The sequence below is a fragment of the Quercus robur genome, chromosome 9, assembly GCF_932294415.1.
Source record: "Quercus robur chromosome 9, dhQueRobu3.1, whole genome shotgun sequence".
Taxonomy (NCBI): domain Eukaryota; kingdom Viridiplantae; phylum Streptophyta; class Magnoliopsida; order Fagales; family Fagaceae; genus Quercus; species Quercus robur.
Window position 1 is genome coordinate 19,851,647 of NC_065542.1, and position 24,594 is coordinate 19,876,240.

At 40.4% G+C, this 24,594-nt stretch overlaps 2 protein-coding genes across 2 annotated transcripts; both read left to right on the top strand.

The window, feature by feature from the left end:
* Nucleotides 1-338: 338 nt before the first annotated feature.
* On the top strand, nucleotides 339-2,584 carry LOC126699824 (pentatricopeptide repeat-containing protein At4g25270, chloroplastic). The gene has a single exon (XM_050397800.1). The coding sequence runs from the start codon at nucleotides 380-382 to the stop codon at nucleotides 2,036-2,038; it is 1,659 nt and encodes a 552-aa protein (XP_050253757.1). The 5' UTR covers nucleotides 339-379; the 3' UTR covers nucleotides 2,039-2,584.
* Nucleotides 2,585-21,058: 18,474 nt separating this feature from the next.
* On the top strand, nucleotides 21,059-21,945 carry LOC126699205 (21 kDa protein-like). The gene has a single exon (XM_050396881.1). It carries the CDS (start codon nucleotides 21,147-21,149, stop codon nucleotides 21,738-21,740), a length of 594 nt encoding a protein of 197 aa, XP_050252838.1. The 5' UTR covers nucleotides 21,059-21,146; the 3' UTR covers nucleotides 21,741-21,945.
* The last annotated feature ends 2,649 nt before the right edge of the window (nucleotides 21,946-24,594 follow it).

Genomic DNA, 24,594 nt, shown 5'->3' on the forward strand with positions numbered 1-24,594 from the left:
ATAAAAAATAAGGAAAGTAGTGTGAACGCAAAATAAATTTTTTTTTTACCTTTCAGCTACAGTGCACAGCTATTTTTAGCTTGTACCTATGAAGCCAAAAAATATTACTATATTTTTTGGCTTCACTATTGCAAGGTACATTTTGAGTTTTAGTGGTGCTAAAAATAGCTATATAGCTATTTAACTCTACTATTGTTAGTGCTTTTATTCGACGATAGGAGTCTTTACCAATTGAATTAACTCAAACCCACAAATTAAAGAGAAATTGTAAAGGGCCTAAAAGAGATATTATGTCACAAATTGACATATTATTATTACTTTATATGCAATACCATAGGGGCTGATTGTCACGGTAAGCCCTTTGCAAGAAGGATACCTCATGAACATGAAGCCCATGCAAATGAGTTCAAATCAGTTCCCTCCAATTTTTCATTCTTCTTTTTTAATTTCTTTACCCAAAATGGCAACAACCTCTCTACAAGTGCAACAACTCACTGTCCTTTACTGCTCTTCCAAGAGCAAGAAAATCAAGAAACAAAAACAATTAACCCAACAACAACAAAAACAAAAACAAATTCACCAAAACAACAACAAAATCTCCTTTCGAAAACCAACTCCAACCCCACTCCTCATTAACCAAAAACCTTACACCCAAACAAAAACCCAAGCCCTTGACTCTGTTGTTAATGACCTTGAAGCCTCTGTTGAGAGAGGTATAAAAATTGACATTGAAATATTTTCTTCTCTCTTAGAAACATGCTACCATTTGCAAGCTATTGATCATGGTATCCGAATTCACCGCCTTATTCCCGTAAACCTTTTACGTAAAAACGTAGGCTTATCGTCGAAGTTGCTTCGTTTATATGCGTTGTGTGGGCATATCGATAAGGCTCACGATGTGTTTGATGAAATGTCTAAACGAGACATATCGGCTTTTGCGTGGAATTCACTTATCTCCGGGTACACTGAATTGGGTCAATGTGAAGATGCCATGGCGCTTTACTTTCAAATGGAGGAAGAGGGTGTTGAACCGGATGCATTTACGTTCCCTCGTGTGCTGAAAGCTTGTGGGGGAATTGGGTTGGTTAGAATTGGTGAGGAGGTGCATCGACATGTGGTTCGTTCGGGGTTTGCAAATGATGGGTTTGTGCTCAATGCTCTTGTTGATATGTATGCCAAGTGTGGTGACATTGTGAAGGCTCGGAAGGTCTTTGACAAGATCACTTCCCGGGATTTAGTTTCGTGGAATGCTATGCTCACGGGTTATGTTCGTCATGGGCTTTTGGTGGAGGCATTAGACATCTTTGGCCAAATGCTTCAAGAAGGATATGAACCAGACTCAGTTGCTATATCCACAATGCTTACTAGTTTGTCATCATTGAAGCCTGCACTTCAACTTCATGCTTGGGTTCTTCGTCGAGGATTTGAGTGGAATTTGTCTATTGCTAATTCCTTGATTGTTGTTTACTCCAAGCATGGCAAGTTGGATCGAGCATGTTGGTTGTTTAAGCACATGCCTGAGAGGGATGTTGTGTCGTGGAACTCTATAATTACTGCTCACTCGAGAGACCCAGAAATCCTAAGGTACTTTGAACAGATGGAGGATTCTGGTACAGTGCCAGATAGTATAACATTTGTTTCAATACTATCAGCTTGTGCCCATTTGGGCTTGGTGAAGGATGGGGAGAGATTGTATTCTATGATGAGAGGAAAATATAGAATAAGCCCAATCATGGAACATTATGCTTGTATGGTTAATCTTTATGGGAGGGCAGGACTGATCAATGAGGCTTATGCTACCATAGTGGAGACAATGGAGTTTGAGGCTGGTCCAACCGTGTGGGGGGCATTGCTATATGCTTGCTTACTTCATGGAAATGTAGATATTGGGGAGATTGCTGCTGAAAAACTTTTTGAGTTGGAACCGGATAATGAACATAATTTTGAGCTTTTGATGAATATTTATCGCAATGTAAGTAAATTGGAGGATGTAGAAAGAGTGAGAATGATGATGGTAGAAAGAGGATTGGATTCTTAGACCCATCCTCATACAGCTTATAACATAGATGCCACGCATCAGATTCTCCATTTTGGTTCACTACAAGTGCAAGATGCCATTTGAGTCTTTCCTTTGATGCAAGCCTAATGATTTTAGGTTCTTTGGATACATTTAAATGGATCTGCATCACCTTCAACTGACCATTTGGATTGCAGAGAAGGGGCTGGCAGTGCACAAAGCTAAACTGTTCATCTACTTCGGGTCTTCATTGTGAGTGAAGTACAGGTTTAATTTTGACATCCAAGGCTATTATAATTCATTCATATTTATGTTCTACTCCTCAAGCCCATTAAAGGATGGAAGACAAAAAAAAAACTTTGTACGTGTTATGAAACATTTCTGACCCAATCCTATATACAAAGACAAGAAAATTAATAGGTTTACTATAATGACATTGGAACTTCTTGTATCAAAAGTATTGTGTATTGTGCATTTCCAGGGAAGTATTTGTTTGCAGTGTCAAGACTGTCACAGCTTCCAAAGAATAGTGGATAGACTAGTATTCCAGGGAAGTATTTGTTTGCCCTCTTTCTTCTCCCTTATTGCTTTTACCCCTAAACTAGTACTAGCCTCACAAAATCTGAATTCATAATTGTGAAGTTAAAAAAAAAAAAAAAAAAAAGCACCAAACTAGGTGAGGTGGTTCTCTTTATTTGTTTATTTGAGATTATAGGTCTGGAACTTACAGTAAAACAGTAATTATGTAAGTGCATGACGGATTTATTAAACTTTTTTTAAAATTATTTTTAAATACTGTAAGATGCAAGGTTGTCAAAATCAGGATCCTACGTAAGATCATGGGAGGTAGATGGGATCGTGAATCGTAGGATCGGATTGTGAATCGTACGATCCTATATTATTTGAAAAAAAAAAATGACACATTGATATATTAAATAATCATATAAATTATACATTCATTTATAAAAAAAAGAAAAGAAGAAAAAACTAAAAATTTGCATCCATTTGATTTAATTACCATACATTACTACATCTATTTGTAAGCATCATTTAAAAAGACCAAAAATCTTAAAATGTGACACTCTATTGGTATGTATTTTTCAGTTGGGTCCAATTGACACTTAGAATAACAAAACTTGGTCTATTGAGATGTTATTTTTCATTTAGGTCCAACTGAATCTTTTGTCAAGTTAATAAAGATTACAAGAAACCAGAATCGTTTAGGATCGTCAGAATCGTACGTACGATCTTACCAATCTTGAATGATCGAAAGATCCTTAAAAGATCTAGATCGTTTTGGACAAGTGAGATTTGACAACTATGGTAAGCTGTAGAATCATTATTTGAGATGATAACAATGTAACCACATGAATAAGTTAGCAAGGAGGACATAAATTCAATGATTTGAAGGATAATTGATGGAACTGTAACTTTGGCTATAACAAAGCCAAACTAGCAAATTGATGATAATCTCCAAACAATCAGACAAGACTGCTTGTCAAGCAAATTGATGATAATCATCAATTTCTGTATTACTTTTTTTTTTTTTAAATAAATCATTATGATATATTAATAATAAACAGGAGATTGCCATAGCCCATCTCTAACTTCGGGAGATAGAGGTAGGGCCATCAACCAACAATCACTGTCCTTATTCAATGATGTAAACAATTATTGTCATTGCTCATTCATTATGAGCTTACTCTTCTTATTTTTATGTTGGCAATGTCCATTATATGATTTATAATATTTGATGAGCATGATAAGTATGAGAAAATCATAAAACTAACCGTGGGTATATGAAAAAAATATTAATTCAATAACAACTAATTAACTAATTAAGTGGTATGTGAAGCAAAAAATTAAAATAGAACTCAAATTGAAATAGAACTCTTATTCAACTAAAACACTAAAAGAGAAAATATCTGAAACGTATATTTAAATGGAGAGATAAGAGTGAAATAGTGTTTGGGTTGTAGGGAGTTTTGCACTACATGATTTTTGTGTGGTTATCTTATCTAGAGATCTCAAGTGGGATATTTAAAGACCTACAAAAGTTGTCAACATTCATTTCAGTTCCTACAAATTAGGACATGAACTTTAAAGTCTCTAATGTTTATGAGAGATGCTACGTTTACAGTATTTCTACAACAAATCACAGGTGGTTAGTTGTTATTGGTTCAAATTTGAAACTAACACTAAAATTATTTTTTTGCCCTAACAATAACAATCAGTAACAACCTGCCACTTAGGATTTGTTATAAAAATATTGTAGACATATAATTTCTCAATGTTTATTTAAACATTAAAATCAGATCTCTTATCCACATCATTGCCCCTATTCACAACTCATTATCCTTGAGAAATCTCAATTGCATATTTGACCATGTCAAAACCCACACAGCCAATCATGACCAAAACATGCAATTCCATTGTTCAAACAATTTTATTAATAATAATCATCTCATATACAATATTGTGTAAGGTAATTTCTTTTGAGAATTACATACGTACACATTGTAGATTATTTAACCACACAGTTCAACATCCATATTGTGGGCTATTTGGCCACACAATTAATCTAATAGTATGATGATCTAATAATGCATTTGCTCAAGTAAATTAGCTATTAGAAATGCATCTCTTATGGTCTGTTTGGATTGAGGGGGGAGAGAAGGAGAGTGGAGGGGAACAGAGTAGAGTTGGCTGAAAATAAACTAATTTTGGGCCAATTCTAATTTACTTTACTCTCATTCCCTTTCCCTCAATCCAAACTTACTATTAATGTCTCTTCAATATTTTTTTATAATAGGTTCCACCAGCTAAGTTTCTAAAATTTAGTGCAAGACAATTTTTTATTTGTTGAGATAATTATAATATGTTACTAACCTTGCAGCTCAAATTTTTTTATATTGACATTTTTGACAACTACATTTCTTTTATAAGAATCGCACAAGAGAATCTCATGGGAGTACAAGCAATTCAGAAACATAGCTATACAATTATATTAATTAATATATATGTCTGTAAATGTGCTTCACACCTTGCTTATAATATTGCCCTAGCTACAATATTTGCGTGGTCAAGCTAATGAAACATATTGTCTTCTTGAAAATGTCACTAGCGTTACTTGAACCACTATTCATTACAACTATAGCCACAACATTGGGCCTTTTTGTTAATTTGACTATATGATATTAACTCCTAATTAGGAACATAACCTTCTATCAAAAATTTCATATTCCAAAACAAAGAAAGCTTACGACCGGAGAGCTAACTGGGACTTATCAGTCAAAAAAATTATTAGTGTTAATCAGTCATAACTTTTCATGGGAGTTGAATGCTATGCTTAAGATAAGCTTTTTTTTTTTTTTTTTTTTTTTTTTTTGAGAAAAATGCATAAGATAAGCTTGAATGAAACAGTTATGAAATTCTTTGTTTCTTGTACCATAAAACTTCTAGATTTACTAGAAAGTTAGAAAAAAACCAGGTTACTATCTTCCTCAGACGAAGTGGAAGTGTTGGCAGCGGTGCGAGCCATCTCTTTTGCTCTTGAACTCCATCTACCCTCTATTATTGTCGAGGGAGATTCGGAGTTAATTATTTCAGCCTTACGAAGTGAGGAGGAGGCCTTTACTTCCTTTGGCCATTTGATTTCCTCTATTAAACAGAGTCTTGAAAGTTTTTCTTGTATTTCCTTTTCGCACACCCGCAGATCGAGTAATTCTCTAGCCCATAATTTAGCTCAATACGCTAGACATATTGATGCTCTTACAGTGTGGATGGAAGATGTTCCACCACAACTTCATCATGCTCTTGTAACAGACTTTGGTTGATTTAATAAAGTTTCTTCGTATTGATTCTCAAAAAAAAAAAAAAAAAAAAAAAAAAAAAAAAAAAAGAAAGTTAGAAAAAAAGTACTCCCTCCGTCCCACTTTGTTTGTCCTGTTTGAAAAGTCAAACATTTTAAGGAAACATCATTTATTGTCTTGTCTGCCTTATAAAAATATATAAGTTTACAAAACTACCCTTAAATAAATTTATTAGCTTTTTTTAAAAGGAGTTATTCTTAATGAGGCTTAGGGGTATAAAGGAACATTAGTAAACTAATAACTTTTATTTTTAGAAATAGGACAATATTTTGGGACATCTCAAAATAGAATAGAAGACAAACAAAGTGGGACGGAGGGAGTATAATATTAGAATTAGTCACTTTTTATCTGGTAAGATAAACCTTCTATATGTATAGTCTAGCAGCCCCAAGTATTTATAGAGTTATAGTGACTCAAACTCAAGCGTTTATGGTCATGAGAGGACGAAAGTTAATCGTAAAACCCCTCATCCCAGATTAGTTAATGTGAGTTTATCTTCTCTCTTCATGGTATTTTGGGTAACCCAATCCTTAGGAACTAGGGGTGTAGGGCTGAGAACTTCTCTAAGTTTGAGGTTTGACACAATATTAACATATTTACAGCCAAAATAACCTTGTTCACGTCTCAATCCAATCCAAACAAATTACCTTCAAATTGTCTTTTGATTTTGGATCATAGTCGATTGGTGCCATGATTATACATTGCATACATTTCGTAGTTCATTCGAAGTTTGCAAAAACAGAATAATGGTTTTCAATTCCGTGAACTTTTGGACAATTAATTTTCTTGACCCCAACATTTAAATTGCATATTAGATAACAAAAATCTGACAAAAATAAATTTGGAATTAAAAACTTATTCGACAACTTTCTTTGTGCTTTAAATAAATGGTCATATTAACGAGTGCCGTACGGTATTGGTTAAAATAAACTCTATGAGTCTGTACCAAACAAAATTAATGTAGGTGAGCTTTTAAGTCTTAAATGAATTGGCCCTACATTTTCTCAAGAAAAAGAAGGGCCCTACATTTAAATGCGTACAACTGTGATCTTTGTTAGCCACTTGGTTACATCAATATTTGATATTTCACTGTGTTGGAATTAAAAACTTATTCGACAACTTCCTTTGTGCTTTAAATAAATGGTCATATTAACGAGTGCCGTATGGCATTGGTTAAAATGAACTCTATGAGTCTGTACCAAACAAAATTAATGTAGGTGAGCTTTTAAGTCTTAAATGAATTGGCCCTACATTTTCTCAAGAAAAAGAAGGGCCCTACATTTAAATGCGTACAACTGTGATCTTTGTTAGCCACATGGTTACATCAATATTTGATATTTCACCGTGTTGTACTCGGCCGACCTCTCACATGGTCCTAGTTCCTATAGTCCTAAGTCCCAAGGCAAGCAGCTAGTGTGAAAATCAGTGTGACACATTATTGTCTCGCATTGATTTTGAATTGCCAAATAGTTGTAGGACTACACATTGAGATAATGCATACAACGGATCGGAAGCATAATTATTGAGGCTGATGAGATGTGAGTTGAACCAATGATTATGAAGTTAGATTACCGTTAATTTACCAATTGTATTAAAATTTAAAATTTTCTGCTTTGATACAATGTCAAAATTTCTAGTTAACTTAATTGGTAAAATCTCTTACGGTTGAATAAGAGATTTGAGTCTCATCAAGAACGGTTGCTATAGATTTATACTTAAAGATATATAATAAGATACATAATATAATTCTTAAATATATAATTTAAATACTATTGATAGTCATTTTTATATTTTATTAACTCTTTAAAAAATTTTGTAAGGATATTATTAAGTATAAAATATAAATTGTCCATTTTTTAATTATTGTGAAGATTTTTTTAAATTTTTTTTTTTTATGATTCATTTATTTTAAACTCTTTGATTTTTGTTCTTAATAACTCACTTGGATGAATATTTATAATGTGGTCCCACATTTGATTCGAAAATTAAGAAATAAAATTCTTTAATAATAAATAATTTAATACACATGGCGCAAAATTGAAACTTTAATTTAAAATTATAATTTGAGTTTTCTCAATTTCACCTATTATATATATTGTGGGGCCCGGCCCAAAAATGATGGGCTATTCCAAACTCAGGCCCGTCCGAGGAGCGCCCTGTCCAAAGAAAAGCCTCATATGAAGCGCTATTCAACCCCAATAGCGCCAAGGAAACTTGTCCGAGGAGTAACTCCTCCTCAGACATCACGAAGCCCAGACGAGGAACTTGCCCCAGTCATTTCAGCTCGTCTTCCCAACATATAAAATGAATTAAATCCAAAATATCTCACGGAAGGCTACCACCACATTAATTGCGCCCCAACCACCCTCTTGGCCGCATTAATGAGGAAAAGACTCCTGAACAGTACCGCCTTGGCCTCTGCAACTCACAAAGGGTCTGATGAGGGCGTCTGATGGGACAGGTGCTCAAGTGGATGCTTGGATGATTAAACAGGTGTAAGGCTAAGATGAAAAGAAGAAGAATATATAATGTAGTGGAGTCCTTCAAAGAAGGGGACGGTGGAACTGTATCAGGAACAAAAAAGAAATAAAATCAGACTTGAGAAAGATCCATTCTGGTGTTTTCTATTTTCCTTTTGCAAACCATACTGTCCATGCATTAGACCGAGCAGGCTCACTGAGGCCAAGTTCTTTGACCCATCCTCTACAAATAATTATTGTGGGTTGCGCTTTGGGCCAGGGCCTAATCAACATAAGTTGGGCCAGGAAAATCGTGTAACCACAATTGGCGCCGTCTGTGGGAAGAGCTAGGGCATCAGCTAGTGCAACGGTCGAGCATGGAAGAACTAGATCCACACCAGGAGGATCCTCACCAAGCTAACTCCCAACGGACACGACCTGCCGAGTCCCAGAGGCAAAATAACCCAACCAACCCAGGTGGCAGGGGGAATCGTGAGGGAAGTGTGCATACTATCCGGACGAGCCAGAGTCACACTCAGACAGGAAGTCCTGTGTCTCAGAGGCGAAATAGTCACCAGGCCATGCAGCGAGAGATAGATGACTTAAAAAGGAAGTTACGACGTGTACAGCGAAGACGATCTCCCTCTGACTCAGGCGAGTCTTCTAATGCGAAGGACATGAGTTACAGACGAAGGTCAAGGACCCCCCCAAGCGAGACCTTTTCTTACGAAAAGGAACCACGCCCAGTACGGAAGTATGAGAGCCCATCCAGCAAAGGTTCGGGGAGCGACGCCATGAAGAAGGCGTTGGATCAGGTCTCGAGGTCACCCTTCACGAGTAGAATCGAAGGGGCTAAGCTGCCAAGACGCTTCAACCAACTGGTATTCGCCATCTATACCGGCAGAACAGACCCGGTAGAGCACGTGAGTCAGTTCAACCAAAAAATGGTGATCTATTCGCAAAACGAAGCCCTAATGTGCAAGATCTTCCCATCCAGCTTGGGATCGATGTCAATGAGGTGGTTCAACAGCCTGAAGACAAACTCCGTAGGCTCCTACAAGCAGCTCACTCAAGCTTTTTGCTCCCGTTTTATTACGAACACCAGAGTCCCTCGACCTCTCAGTTCGCTACTGTCCTTGTCCATGCATGAAGGAGAAACTCTGAAAGCATACTCGGATAGGTATTGGGAGGTGTATAACGATTTAGATGACAACCATGATAATATTGCTATCAGCACGTTCAAAAGCGGCCTCCCTACCTGGCATGGCTTGAGGAAATCCCTCACCGGAAAACCAGTTACTGACGTCCCACAGCTAATGGATAGGATCGACAAGTACAAAAGAGTGGAGGAGGATCAGCTGCAAGGGAGGGGAAAGGAGAAGGTTGTCCCCCTTAAAGCAAATGATTTCAGAACGGAACGTCACAATCCTGGTCAGCCGAGGAGAGATTTTCCGCGACAGGCTGGGCAGAGCAACCCGCAAACAGTGAATGCCGTATTCAGAGAGCCGGTACAACAAGTACTGGAGAAAGTAAGGGATGAACCCTATTTCAGATGGCCGGGAAAGATGGCTGGAGACCCTGCCAGACGTAATCAGAACTTGTATTGCCACTACCATCAGGACCACGGGCATACTATTGAGGACTGCAGGAATCTGTGGAATCACCTGGATCAATTGGTCCGAGAAGGAAAGCTACGTCACCTGCTGCACCCATCGAGCGGCCATCCCGGCCAAGCAACGCAAGAACCTCGAAGGGACGTGTCTTTAAGACCCCCCACCGGGACGATACATGTCATCCTCGCTGCACCGGGAAGAACTGGGCCACCCATCCCCAGGGTATTAGCCGTGGATCGCCTTCCCTTCGAAGGCAGGCAAAGGGAGCCCAAAAAGTTAAAAAAGGGAAGCTCTTTGATACTGGGGTTCTCGGATGAGGATAAGAGAGGAACAATTCAACCTCACGATGACGCCTTGGTGGTCACCTTGCGGATTGGGGGTTTCGATGTGAAAAGGGTATTAGTAGACTCCGGAAGTGCGGTGGAGATAATGTACCCCGACCTATACAAGGGGCTGAATTTGAAGCCGGAAGATTTGACAGCTTATGACTCCCCCCTCCTCAGCTTTGAGGGGAAGCTTGTTACGCCAAAGGGGCAAATCCGACTGCCCGTACAAACTGGGGCGGAAGTGGTGGAGGTGAATTTCATCGTGGTCGACGCTTATTCACCCTACACCGCGATAGTTGCAAGGCCATGGATCCACAGCCTAGAGGCCGTGACCTCCACACTTCACCAGAAAGTGAAATACCCATCCAGAGGACGAGTGGAAGAGATCCGAGGAGATCAGGCCGTGGCCAGGAAGTGTGTGGTGGCCGCCGTTTTACATCGGCCATTGGTCGAGTCCTCGGCCCCAAAGAGCTTATAGCAACCAGCCTCCTCGGCAAAGCAAGACGAGGGGCTAGCCGAGGAGATAAGGTGTGAAGGTTTAGATAAGGTTGCTGTCAGCAATGACCCGGAGAAGTTCTTTCAGGTCGGCTCTAAATTGCCCTCTCAAGAAAAGGAGGAACTGGTCAGGTTTCTCAGAGAAAATGTCGACGTATTCGCTTGGGACGCCTATGATGCCCCTGGGGTTGATCCCAGCCTCATCTGTCACCACCTGAACGTCAACCCCTCTTCCACTCCGAGGAAGCAACCACCCCGCCGCCCTTCAAAGGAACACGCTAGTGCCGTAAGAGACGAGGTGGCAAAATTGAAAAGAGCAGGGGCTATCAAAGAGGTCTTTTATCCCGAATGGTTGGCAAACACAGTGGTGGTAAGGAAGAAGACGGGGAAGTGGAGGGTCTGCGTGGACTTCACGGACCTGAACAAGGCGTGCCCCAAGGACCCATTCCCTCTACCCAAAATCGATCGATTGGTGGATGCAACCGTGGGGCACCCCCGAATGAGCTTCCTGGACGCCTTCCAGGGCTATCATCAGATACCCCTTGCGCTAGAGGACCAAGAGAAAACGGCTTTCATGACGCCCATCGGAAATTACCATTATAAGGTGATGCCATTCGGGCTAAAGAACGCGGGCTCAACCTACCAAAGGATGATGACTCGGATGTTCGAGCCACAACTGGGCAAGATCATTGAGGTGTATATAGACGATATGGTTGTGAAGAGTAAAAGGGAGTCCGAGCACGTAAAAGACCTTGGAACAGTCTTCGCCATCTTAAGGGAGCACCGGTTGCGGCTGAATGCCTCCAAATGTTCATTCGGGGTCGGGTCTGGGAAATTCCTAGGGTACATGGTCACCCATAGGGGAATAGAAGTAAGTCCCGACCAAATCAAAGCCATTAACAGTCTACAGACTCCTCGGAACCCGAAGGAGGTGTAGAAGCTCACTGGCATGATTGCGGCATTAAACCGGTTCATATCGCGATCGGCGGATCGGTGTCGGCCTTTTTACCTCCTGATAAACAAGTGGAAAGAGTTTAAATGGTCGGAGGATTGCGTTCAGGTTTTCCAACAGCTTAAAGACTACCTGTCCCGACCACCCATCATGTCCAGTCCGGAGGCAGACGAGGTGCTGTTTGCCTACATCGCCGTAGCTCCCCACGCCGTAAGCCTGGTACTGATACGGGATGATAATGGGGTGCAGCGACCGGTGTACTATGTGAGCAAGTCACTACATGAGGCCGAGGTGCGATACCTACCTTTAGAAAAGGCAATTCTGGCGATAGTGCATGCAACCCGGAAGCTTCCTCATTACTTTCAGGCGCATACGGTCATCGTTCTGACTCAGCTTCCCCTTCGAGCCGTGCTTCGAAGCGCTGACTACACAGGAAGGATCGCCATGTGGAGTGCTCTTTTGGGGGCTTTTGATATTAAATATATGCCCAGACCCTCTGTCAAAGGACAGGTCCTCGCAGACTTGGTAGCGGAGTTTGCTGAGCCCTCTATAGAAACGATGACCGAGAAGAAAGACCTGGGCGGAAAGCTGGATGGCGCAGTATCAGTCGGGGAGACCATGCATTGGAAGGTCTACGTGGATGGCGCAGCCAACCAGAGAGGATCAGGAGTTGGGATAGTGTTAATATCGCCAGACGGCGCTGTCATTGAAAAATCATTAAGACTCGGATTCTCGGCTACGAATAATGAAGCCGAATACGAAGCCTTACTTCAAGGAATGGCAATGGTTCAAAGGTTGGGTGGAAGAGCAATAGAAGCCTTCTCGGACTCCAGATTAGTGGTCGGACAAGTGATGGGAGAGCTAGAAGCTCGAGATATTAGGATGCAAGAGTATCTGGCACAAGTCAAACGGCTACAGACGAGTTTTGAATCCTTCAGTCTGGCGCACATCTCCAGGAGCGTAAACACTCACGCAGACTCGCTGGCCACTCTTGCCACGTCCTCGGCACGTAATTTGCCACGAATGATCCTAGTCGAAGATCTAGTCAAGGCCAGTCCCGTCAGCGGAAACCCGACCCAAGTCCATCAGATTAGATAGAGCCCCAGTTGGATGGACCCCATAAGGAATTTCCTCCAAGACGATATCCTTCCGGAAGAAAAACTAGAAGCCGAAAAGATACGTAGAAATGCTCCTCGTTTTTGGATGTCAGAGGACCGCAAACTTTATCGGTGCTCCTACTCTGGACCGTACTTACTCTGCGTACATCCAGAAGAGTCCGAGGCTCTTCTTGAGGAGTTGCATGAGGGAGTATGTGGAAGTCACACCGGAGGAAGATCACTGGCGCACAGGGCACTCACCCAAGGATACTGGTGGCCGAACATGCAGAGACAGGCCCAGGAATACGCTAAGAAGTGCGATCAGTGCCAAAGATTTGCCCCGAATATCCACCAACCCGGAGGGGTTCTCAACCCACTCTCCAGTCCATGGCCGTTTGCGCAATGGGGTCTTGATATTGTCGGGCCTTTCCCCAAGGCTACGGGGAACAAGCGATACATAATAGTCGGAACCGATTACTTCACTAAATGGGTGGAGGCTGAACCTTTGGCCAACATCAGGGATGTGGACGCCCAGAAATTCATCTGGAAGAACATTATCACCCGCTTCGGAACTCCGAGAACACTCATTTCCGACAATGGTCTTCAGTTTGACAGCAAGAATTTTAGGGAGTATTGCCATGAGTTTGGGATCATTAATCGATATTCCACCCCCGCATACCCCCAAGGAAATGGGCAAGTCGAGGCCGTAAACAAGGTCATAGTGAACGGATTGAAGAAAAGACTGGATGAGTCAAAGGGGAGATGGGTAGAAGAGCTACCGCACGTCTTGTGGACCTATCGGACAACGCCGCGGCGTTCGACCGGTGAAACCCCCTTCTCAATGACTTACGGGGCTGAGGTTGTGCTTCCGATCGAGAACAACTTCCCCACGTTGAGGTCTAGCTCGTTTACCCCAAGCGATAACGATGAGTTGCTAGGAAGAAGTCTAGACCTAGCCGAGGAAAGAAGGGAAAAGGCCACGATTCACATGGCCTATTATCACCAGAAGCTAAGACAAGGGTATGATGCTAACGTCAAACTGCGGCCCCTGGGTCCAGGTGATCTCGTGATGAGGAAGATTCTTGGCAGCGCAAAGAACCCCTCTTGGGGCAAGTTGGGGCCCAATTGGGAGGGACCATACCGTGTCACATCCGTGGCCGGAATAGGCGCCTACTACTTAGAAGATTTGGATGAAAAAGCTGTACCTCGACCTTGGAATGTAAATAACCTCAGGAGGTATTATTATTAATGAGAATGGCTTAGCATACGTTTTCTTTTATGACTATTCGCTGTTTGCCAGTCTACATTACAACTATTTATAAGTTTTAAACAAAACCTAAGCCTGCATGGCTCCTCGGACCACAGACTCAGGGGAAATTAATACTTAAGCCAACTATTTATAAGTTTTAAACAGAACCTAAGTCCTGCATGGCTCCTCGGACCACAGACTTTTGGGGAAATTATTACTCATGACAGTTCATAGTTTTAAACAGAACCTAAGTCCTGCATGGCTCCTCGGACCACAGACTTTGGGGAAATTATTACTCATGACAATTCATAGTTTTAAGTAGAACCTAAGTCCTGCCTGGCTCCTCGGACCACAGACTTTTGGGGAAATTATTACTTGTGATAGATTGGGAGATTATTACATAAAGGAAATCATTTTTAATGCGTGTGCGCAGTTTAGTACCATCGCAATCATCAAACGCGCAGCGCCAAGAACCCATTTCCGTTTTGACTAATAACCTGTGTCTACATTGTTGCAAATGCTTGAATAAAAAAAGAGCAATACTAGCGCACAGCCATAGTAAGCAAAACGAACATTTTATATTAATATTCCGAGTACATTAGAAAGAGAGGTCCTTACAAAAAAGGGAAAAGTAGGATAACTCTCGTTTAAAAAAATATATATATATATAAAATAAAAAAATAAAAAATAAAAAATAAAAACTATTTACAGAGATTGAAAGCCTAAAAGGCTAGGCTTGAGTAGGAGGATCTTCTTTCTGCTCGGGCTGAGGAGGAGGAACCTCGATGGTAGAGTCTGCGGCAGGATCCTTCGCCACATCAGGCACAAGGACGGCATCAGGCACCGCCAGGTCCTGCTCTGGAGCCACTTGGGCGTCTTCGGGATTCGCACGAATCTCCCGAGGATAGAAGATGCTCTCGGGCAGTCTTAGTGTCAAATCCGCAGGAACTCCTGCAGCGTCGAGAGCATGAGCCCATGAAATGTCGCAGTACTCTCTGCATACCTCAGGAATCTCCTCAGACAGCCTGGCCTCCGTCTCTTCGGCCCCGAGCTGGCGAGCAGCATTCTTCTCAGCCTCTGTGGCCTCTCGGATCAGCTGGGCCTCCTCCTTTACCAGCCTCAGCTCATCCTCTACCTTTTGCAGGGCAGTCCTGAGATCCTGCACTACCTGCCTCTCGGTGGTGAGGTCAAGCTGCGTTGTGTACAGCTCTTTGCGCTGGTCCTCCGCCTGGGTCTCAGCACTCTTTAAACCAGCCTCTGCACTTTTGCGCCGGTTCTCCGACACCTTAAAGTCGTCCGCGAGTTTAAGGTGCTCGTGCTTGAGAGACCCCAAGGCTTTCTCCATCTCTGCCCGAGCCTGGGTCTCAGCCTCAACCCGACTTCGGCTATCGCGGCAAAACTCATCAGCCACGAACACCTGTTGGGTAATCTGCGAACGAAACAAGAGTGCTACAGAAATCTAACAAGATAGGAAAATCAATAGAACAGTAAAAGGATTACTTACCAATGCGAGATCCCTTTTTAGGGATAGGAAGAGCTCGGGCTGAGAGAATCGCCTATAGGCCTCCATGTCCTGAGGAAGGAGTAAGGGTTGCTCTAAGGCATCCGCCACGTACCCTGCCCGGCCTCGGTTATACTCTCGGACCGAAGCATTGTAGGGGATGGCAACCCCATCCAGCTCCAGCTTGGGGTTCCATACACGAGGGGAGGCGCGAACGTCAGCAAGGTTCTCCTCATCCCGGCTCTCCGAGGAGTTACCCCTTCTGCTCCTTGGCGCCCGCGTGGTCTGTTGCTGCTTGGTCGGCTGGGCAATCACCTCACCTTCCTCAGTAGTGTTAACCGGCCTCTTCTTCTTCAGGTCCGGATTAACCTTAAGACCAGGGTCCGAGACGCCCTGGGGGACCACAGGGGGAAGGGATTTGACCTTTGATGGACTTGGTCCCTTCGATGGCTGAACTTTTGATGACTGACCTTTCCCTCGGGAGGACATCAGCTCCTTTAGAGTCTTTCCTTTTCCTGCCATGGGCTCTACCTCTTCGTCTGAAGTATCGTCCGAGCAGATAACGATTAAGGGAACACCAACCGCAGAATGTTGGTCCTGCTCTACTTCGGGATTAGAAAACTCCACCAAGGGGTTTTGCTGAATTTCCTCCTCGAAATAAAACTTATCTATCTCTTCCTCAAGGGAAAGACGAGATGATTCAGCCTCTTCCTCAACCAAAACAGCAGCACCAGGCTCGTTTACCGGAGGTAGCTGCTCTGCTAAGTAGGGATTTCTGACACCTGGCAACACAACTGGTGGCAAATCGTGGTCAGCTAGGAATCCGTCCTGGGACACGTCAATTCTGGCCAGCCTCGGACTGCCAGCCCTTATAGCGTGACCGATTGCCTGGAAAGCGCTGCTCAGAGGTTGATAGCCCAAAACCAGATGGGCCGCACGCAACTGTCCGTCCTCGGTAGCGTAAATCTCCGACCTGAGAAGATAGTTCAGCGCTGGCACGTTCACAAGGCTTATCCGAGGAGCAACGTGACTTTTGTCTGCAAACAAACCAAGAAAAGTGAGGTCAGACTATGAAATTTTCCAATTACAAAGAAAGCAAGAAAAATAACCCCTCAACACTAAATCCTTTCCCCAAAAAGGATCAATCCTAAAAGCGCCGCACCTGGGTTTCCTGCCCGAGTCGGACAATGAATACCGTCGAACCACTCCCCAGAAGGAATGAGGAAGTCATTCTTCACGGTTTTATTGGAAACTGGAAGACAAGAGATCAACCTAACGTCCTCGTTCCGGGATTTAAGATAATACCCATCATCCCCGAGGCGGTGACATTCGTACAGATAAGCCACATCGTGCCAAGTAAGGCCTAGATTCATCCGCTCGTTTAGGACATCTACACAGCCTAGTATCTTGAACATATTCGGGGCACACTGATACGGCGTCAACCTATGGTTGAACAGGTATTCCCTTGTGATCCTACGCATGGGAAGTGTCATCCCTCCCTCTATGAAAGCAATCATGGGGATAACGACTTCTCCCACAACTCTATCTGTCAATACTCCTTCCAGAGGACAGTACCGCAGCCTAACCCTAGGGGGAATGTGATATTTGGCCCTAAAGGCCTCCATAGCGGCTGGAGTTTTAACTAATTTTTCGAATCTACCCATCTGAACTGAAAGGGGGAAATGAAAGTAGAGACCACGAAGAAAAGTAATGTCCGAGGAGGAAATTGAAACGGAGAGAAAAGCGAAATGTACAGGTACCTTCACAAAACGCTCAAGGGGACGCCTGGAAATCTCTCTTGGACGAAACGCTTCACAAAAACGGCTACGGCGGCGTAACAGACGCGAGTGTTCGTATATCTCTAGGATTCGATGGAGTTCTCTGGAGTCTTTTGAGGTTTGTGAAATGCAGATGAAAGAAGGAACTGAACCCCTCTGACGTCTTATATAGCCAGGAGGAGAGAGAAAAGATCATCCCTGCCTAAAAATACGGGAAAAAACGATGGCCGTTCGATCCACGCCAAGCCGTTGGATGAAGGGAACATAACGCCTCCAGAAGTTAATGGCCACGCCTCGTAAATTGTAGCGCGTCAAAAGTAACGGTCCGCACGCGCGCCCCACGATCTCCTTATTTCCCTCCACTCACAAACATCAAAACCCCGCTTTTCCCCTCGGAGGGAGGTAAAAACCGGAGTTTTGAGAGGCTATTGTGGGGCCCGGCCCAAAAATGATGGGCTATTCCAAACTCAGGCCCGTCCGAGGAGCGCCCTGTCCAAAGAAAAGCCTCATATGAAGCGCTATTCAACCCCAATAGCGCCAAGGAAACCTGTCCGAGGAGTAACTCCTCCTCGGACATCACGAAGCCCAGATGAGGAACTTGCCCCAGCCATTTCAGCTCGTCTTCCCAACATATAAAATGAATTAAATCCAAAATATCTTACGGAAGGCTACCACCACATTAATTGCGCCCCAACTACCCTCTTGGCCGCATTAATGAGGAAAAGACTCCTGAACAGTACCGCCTTGGCCTCTGCAACTCACAAAGGGTCTGATGAGGGCGTCTGATGGGACAGGTGCTCAAGTGGATGCTTGGATGATTAACAGGTGTAAGGCTAAGATGAAAAGAAGAAGAATATATAATGTAGTGGAGTCCCTCAAAGAAGGGGACGGTGGAACTGTATCAGGAACAAAAAAGTAATAAAATCAGACTTGAGAAAGATCCATTCTGGTGTTTTCTATTTTCCTTTTGCAAACCATACTGTCCATGCATTAGACCGAGCAGGCTCACTGAGGCCAAGTTCTTTGACCCATCCTCTACAAATAATTATTGTGGGTTGCGCTTTGGGCCAGGGCCTAATCAACATAAGTTGGGCCAGGAAAATCGTGTAACCACATATATATATATATATATATATATATCATTTTTTTGAAAACCAGATTAGACCGGACGGTCGAATCGGGTTAATCGAAAACCGGTCATAAATCTGGTTTTTTTAAACTCAGAAACCTGTAAAATGCATTTTCTCCATGAACCTTTTGACCCGTGGTCCAACCGGACGGTTTTTAGACCCGTGAGCAGGTAAACCGGTTGGACCTGCCATTTTTTCCCCTAAAAATGGTGGTCCCAAAAGAACTAGATCTGAAGTCACAGCTCACTATGGACTTCGTTCTTCACAGCGTAGCTCCACAATGGACTAGATGACATCTTTACTTTGTGATTTTGGTCTAAGAGGAAAGAGGAACAAGAGATTTAAAGGAGAGAGAGAGAGAGAGAGAGAGAGAGAGAGAGAGAGAGAGAGAGAGGGGTTCTGCAAAACAGAGTTTGGGCGAGAGATGAACTTTTTTGGTTTTTCAAAGGAAGTGTTGATACTTCATTTTTCAAAAGCCATGGTCAGATGCTCAAATGCCTAACAGTTAGCCACCTGGAAACTTTAAACCTTGAGATTTGGAATTATCATTTATAACCCCTTTAAAATTGTACCGTTCCTAATTTGTTAAATGGTTAATAAATAGTTAAAATATTTTAATGGCATAAATCATGGCTTTTAAAGGTACTATTATGTTGACTATTGTACAAATTTATTGAAATATTGTAAATGATAAGAAAATATTTATTTAAAATCTATAATAAACTATGAAAAATATCATTTTATTTTTAGTGGTCTCCAAATACTTGAATTTCTTTAAATGTTTAGTCAAGATTATTAATTTTTATGCATTAATTTTTATTTATTTCATATTAATTAATTATTACTTCATTCCGGTTCGATCTCGGTCTGACCTCAAAAACTTTAAACACCTCATTTTTACAGTTTTTTGAATGGTCCGGTTTCAAAACGATGATATAGATTGGGTATTGGGTATGACTGCAAAAGGAAGATATAATGTCATGTTTGATACTAAGCATAAAGCTTTGTTTCTAGTAATTAATGACAAGGATTTGCTTGTTTGGTCGGCCGCACATGGAGACATAATTTGCTTTGCAAAGCTAGTCAAAATATTCAATTTGCTTTGCTTGCTTTTACACCGCGTATGAATCATTTCACATTACTTTTACTTTGTGCTTGCGGTTTCACACCTCTTTTGATGTCGTATTACTCATTAGTCATTTGGTTTATTTTTAACGATTTTATCGGTGTCCACGGTCCATACCAGTTACTACTTTTTTTCATGGCTTCCTTGATAGCAAGGGCAGTATTTGTTAGATAATACATACACACTATCAAGCACACTTTTTTTATTTATTTTATTGAAATCGTGAGTTGAAGACTCAATTTCAGTCTAATCACATCTTCAATTCATGATTTTAATTCAAAACATGTATTATCCTAATCATAATACTCATATGGTCTCATTTTTAATCCTTTTCAGTTTTCACATCCATTCCATTGCTCACATCGACTTCAATTTTAATTACAAAATCAAACAATATCAAATTATCATTAAAAAAAAATCAAGCCATATCAACTACTAATGATCTCGTACGAGTAAGCAATGATTACAGAAATATTAATGATGAACAATTACATTGAAAAAAGTAATTCTGCTGGAACAACCGAAATTGGCTTTGGGCCAAACCTGGACAAACAATATATATGCATGTGCCACAACAGGATAACTACTGCTTTTTAGGTAAAATTACAGGGGAAAAAAAAAATCTCATGTAGGTCCAAGTAGGAAAAATAGAAGTTTGGCTATGTTCGAGCTGGCAATTTTTCACTAATATTCTATCACTTTCACTTCATAGCTGTATATTTTTTATCTATCAAAAAAAAGAAAAGAAAAAAAACTGTATATTTTTTTGAGATGCTCAGATGTTCTTATATTTTTATATAATATATTTATTTGATTATTATTCTTTCACATGGTGGGCCACTCATTTAAAATTTTTTTTCCTTGAGTTTGACTAATTTTATTTATGGAAATTCATATCTGACAAAGGGTCTCCTTGGTGGCCCCAAAACAACTAACAACCCCCACCAATTACCCTTGATTACCTCTAAAAGTCCAAATAATGAAAGCAAAAAAAGAAAAGGTTTTAAAATAATAAAATCTTCGGACACAACGTTGTGATTCTAGAATCATTCAGACCCAAAAATTTAACAACAAAAACAAATAACTTCAAAATTGTGTATGGGTATGAGTCATGTCGGTATGAAAGGTTATACTTATCCTCTACTCCACCTAAATGGCCCCATATAACCTGCCTAAAATTTCTGAAAATTTGAGATATACCCCACTAATGAAACTTTATAAAGTGATGTTGGCAATAATAAATACAATCCTGTACGTAGAATAAATACCTGTTAGCCCAACTGTTAATGAAAACTATCACGTGACTAGCATTATTCAAAGTCTCAAACTTTCAGGCTGGCCTTATTTTACTTTTGCACTTGATTTTGTGCTAGTCTATTTTTCATTTCACAAAAGTTGCATTAAGCACAGTGTTTCTTTAGCTTTAGCCCCCTATAAATAAAGAGCCATCTCATACTCAACCACTCATCCACACAGGACCACACTCACTCTTACATTACAATATCAAAGCCATTGTTTCCTACCAAACACTATGGCTAAAGTTTCCTATCTTTTGCTGCTATTCTCTATCTCATTATACCTTGCTGCCACAGCCAAGTCTGCATCCTCTGCCCGTGGTTATGATACTAGTTTCATCAAGTCCTCATGTAGTTCTACTACCTATCCAGCGGTGTGTGTCAAAACTCTCTCAGCCTATGCCTCAGCAATTCAACAAAGCCCACGCCAATTGGCCCATACTGCCTTGTCTGTGAGCCTATCCAAGTGTCAATCTACAAAAACATTTGTGTCAAAAATGACAAAAATGAAGGGCTTGAAGTCTAGGGAATATGAAGCTGTTAAAGATTGCTTGGAAGAGATGGGTGATACTGTGGACCGTCTTAGCAAGTCCATCCATGAGCTCAAGCACATTGGTCAAGCCAAGGGTCAGGACTTTCTGTGGCACATGAGCAATGTTGAGACTTGGGTTAGTGCAGCACTAACCGATGAGAACACTTGCCTTGATGGGTTTTCTGGCAAGGCCTTGGATGGTAAAGTCAAGGCTTCAATTAAGGCACAAGTTGTAAATGTTGCACAAGTCACTAGTAATGCACTAGCACTAGTTAATAGCTATGCCTCAAAGCACTAAGCCACTTCCAAAGGTTAAAGTTTTTGTAGAAGTCTTGATATTTCATTTTGGTTTGGTTTGGTTTGGTTTGATTTGATGTATATTATTTGAGTGAGTGTTTTTGTATGTTTATAATATACAGAATTACTTCTTGTAAAATGTTAAGCATACCAACAATCAAAGTTGGTATGGAAGTTCTAAAAAATTATGTGCCTTTTATGCCTCTTGAATTGGTCTTAAAGTTCTCTGCTTCTTCAATGATTTTTAAAATGGCTATCCCTTGATTGAAGGAATAAATGCATTTTTTATATACAAGTTGCTTTTATCAATTACATCCTCCTTTCACGCCAATTCTCAAGCGAGAAATTGTTTTCCTAGACGCAAACATTGAAAAAACTAGTGGACATTGGAGACTATGCTTGATCTTGACTTTAGTGAACTTGGAACTAATAAATCAAATCAGTCATATTTGCAACATAGACTATACGATAATTTGGTGCTGCAATAAACGGTAGTGGCAAACTTTTTTTTATTTATTAAAATTTAAAAGATGATTAAAGAAATCGAATATCTTTTCATTTCCACTGACACTGAGATGAAAGTAATTTGGACGGTGTGTTAAAGGAGGCTTAAAGCAGAGACAAGATATTTCTCAAAAAATAAAAAACAAAAAAAAGTAGAGATAAGATCAATTATTTTAAAAAAATATAAAAAAAGGAAGTAAAGATAAGATTGGCCAGGTTAGACAAAGAGTACCTTCGTGGGGGCTGACATGTACGACACACTGAATGTGAATTGTGAATCTGTGACCACGTGAGTGATTGGATCTGAGTGCAGTATCACATGCATTTGGCAGACAAAATTAAGCAGAGCAGGACTGTGGGTTCAGATTATATTTTTTACAAATGAGCTTTATATATTTTATTTTATTTAAAATTTAAAATAATATAATTATTTATACATATATTGAAAAATAAAATTTTAACAGTAAAATAGAAACGGAGAGAAACGAAGTACCCTCTACTCAGGGGTGGAATTAGGATTTTATGAATAAGGGCCAAAATTATAACAAATACAAAATTGAACTAATTTAATTAAGTCATACAAGATATATAAAGAGAGTTTGGAGGGCAAACCATATTTCTTTTGTAAAGTTTAGATAAATCTAAGGGTAAAAATCTAATAGTTGAAAATTTTGAGGGGCCATAACCCCCCACTTCTCTAAGTAGTTTTGCCACTACTGTTACAGACATGTGTGAATCTCACTTATTGTGAAATTGTGATCTCATTGTACGTCTTATGAGATATTCTCTTCTCTTTTACTTGCAAACATTCATTCAAAGCGACAGACTATTCAGATTACTTTAGGTTGAGATATATTATCAATCCAGATTTCTTGTCTATGTGTCCTATTAAGTCCAAGATCATGGGTAGCCATCATTGGTTAGTTGTGACAATTAGACATTGCAAAACCCGCAACTTGATTGGCCCGTTTAAAAATGACTCGTTTTGACCCGTGACTCATTTGACCTGCAAACCAGATTGGTCTGACCCGAACTCGATCCGATCTGCCTATTTTGCCACGTCTACCAATGTTAAGTAGATTGAGATTGAGATGTAATTCTTATAAAATATTTACTTATTCTTCTTTACTTAATATGTTATGTACTCCATTATAGTTTGTCATTCTTTACTTGCCACCTTCATTTTCTCTTCTTACTTTAAACAAATTGAAGATTATACCAAGATTAGCTTCTAGAAAAATGGAACAAGAGTTGCACAAAATTTGGGTATTAAGTGTTTAGTGGTAATTGGTAAATGGTAACAGTATCACCAGTGAGAATCTAATCACAGTTAAGAAACTCATAAACAATTGACAGATTGCATCTATTTCAAAAAAAAAAAAACTTGTTTGAAAAATATGGGTCAACTCGACCCGACTCGACTTGCAACTTGATTGACTTGCAACCCGATTGACTCGTTTAAAAATGACTTGTTTTGACTCGCAACCCGATTGACCGACAAACTCGATTGACCCGACCTAACTCGCCCGTTTTGCCATGTCTAGTGACAATGTTACCAATGCCATAATATATATGTTTGCACAACACAATTGAAAAAAAAAAAAGAAAAAAAAAACAATAATTGACCAACAATTACAAATGAACAATAATTTTAAAAAAAATCCCTAATCGCATGGTGATCCGGTCATGGTTGGTAAAGAGAGAGAGAGAGAGAGATGAATGCCTGAACAAGAAGAAGAAATTATTATATTGTTACAGTATTTTCATAATAAAAACTGAGGAAAGAAGAAAACAAGTTCTGGCCTTCTAGGTGTTTTCTAAAAACTGTTTAGAGCAATAAGATTGAGAACAATTTAATAAATTTCCAAACAAATAATTTGTGTGGGACCCATCAATTTTTAAAATAAATAAAGTGAAAAATATTTTTAAAACCGGTGACCAAACAATTTGCCTTTTTTATTTATTTATTTTTTTTAAGATAGTTTCAAAATATATTGTCCGTTCTTTATGATTATTTTTTATCATTAGATTAAGATATCAATTAATTTTTTGTGTAAGTAAAAATTGAACTCCAAAACTCTTATTCAACAGTAAGAGACATTTACCTTGTTGTAATGGTTCATGACGTTGCAATTGGTAACGAGCCACTGCAACTTTTTAAACAATAGATGGGCATTTTCACACTTTTTTACAACCGGTGGATTCATATGATGTAGCAATTCTATCTTCTGTTTATTTATTTATTTTATTAATCAGCAATTGTATCTTATTTTAAACAACAGGTGGGCTTTTTATCCAGACCTTGTGATCAATGAACCTAAAATATATAGCCCAATTTAAGCTGAGGAGGT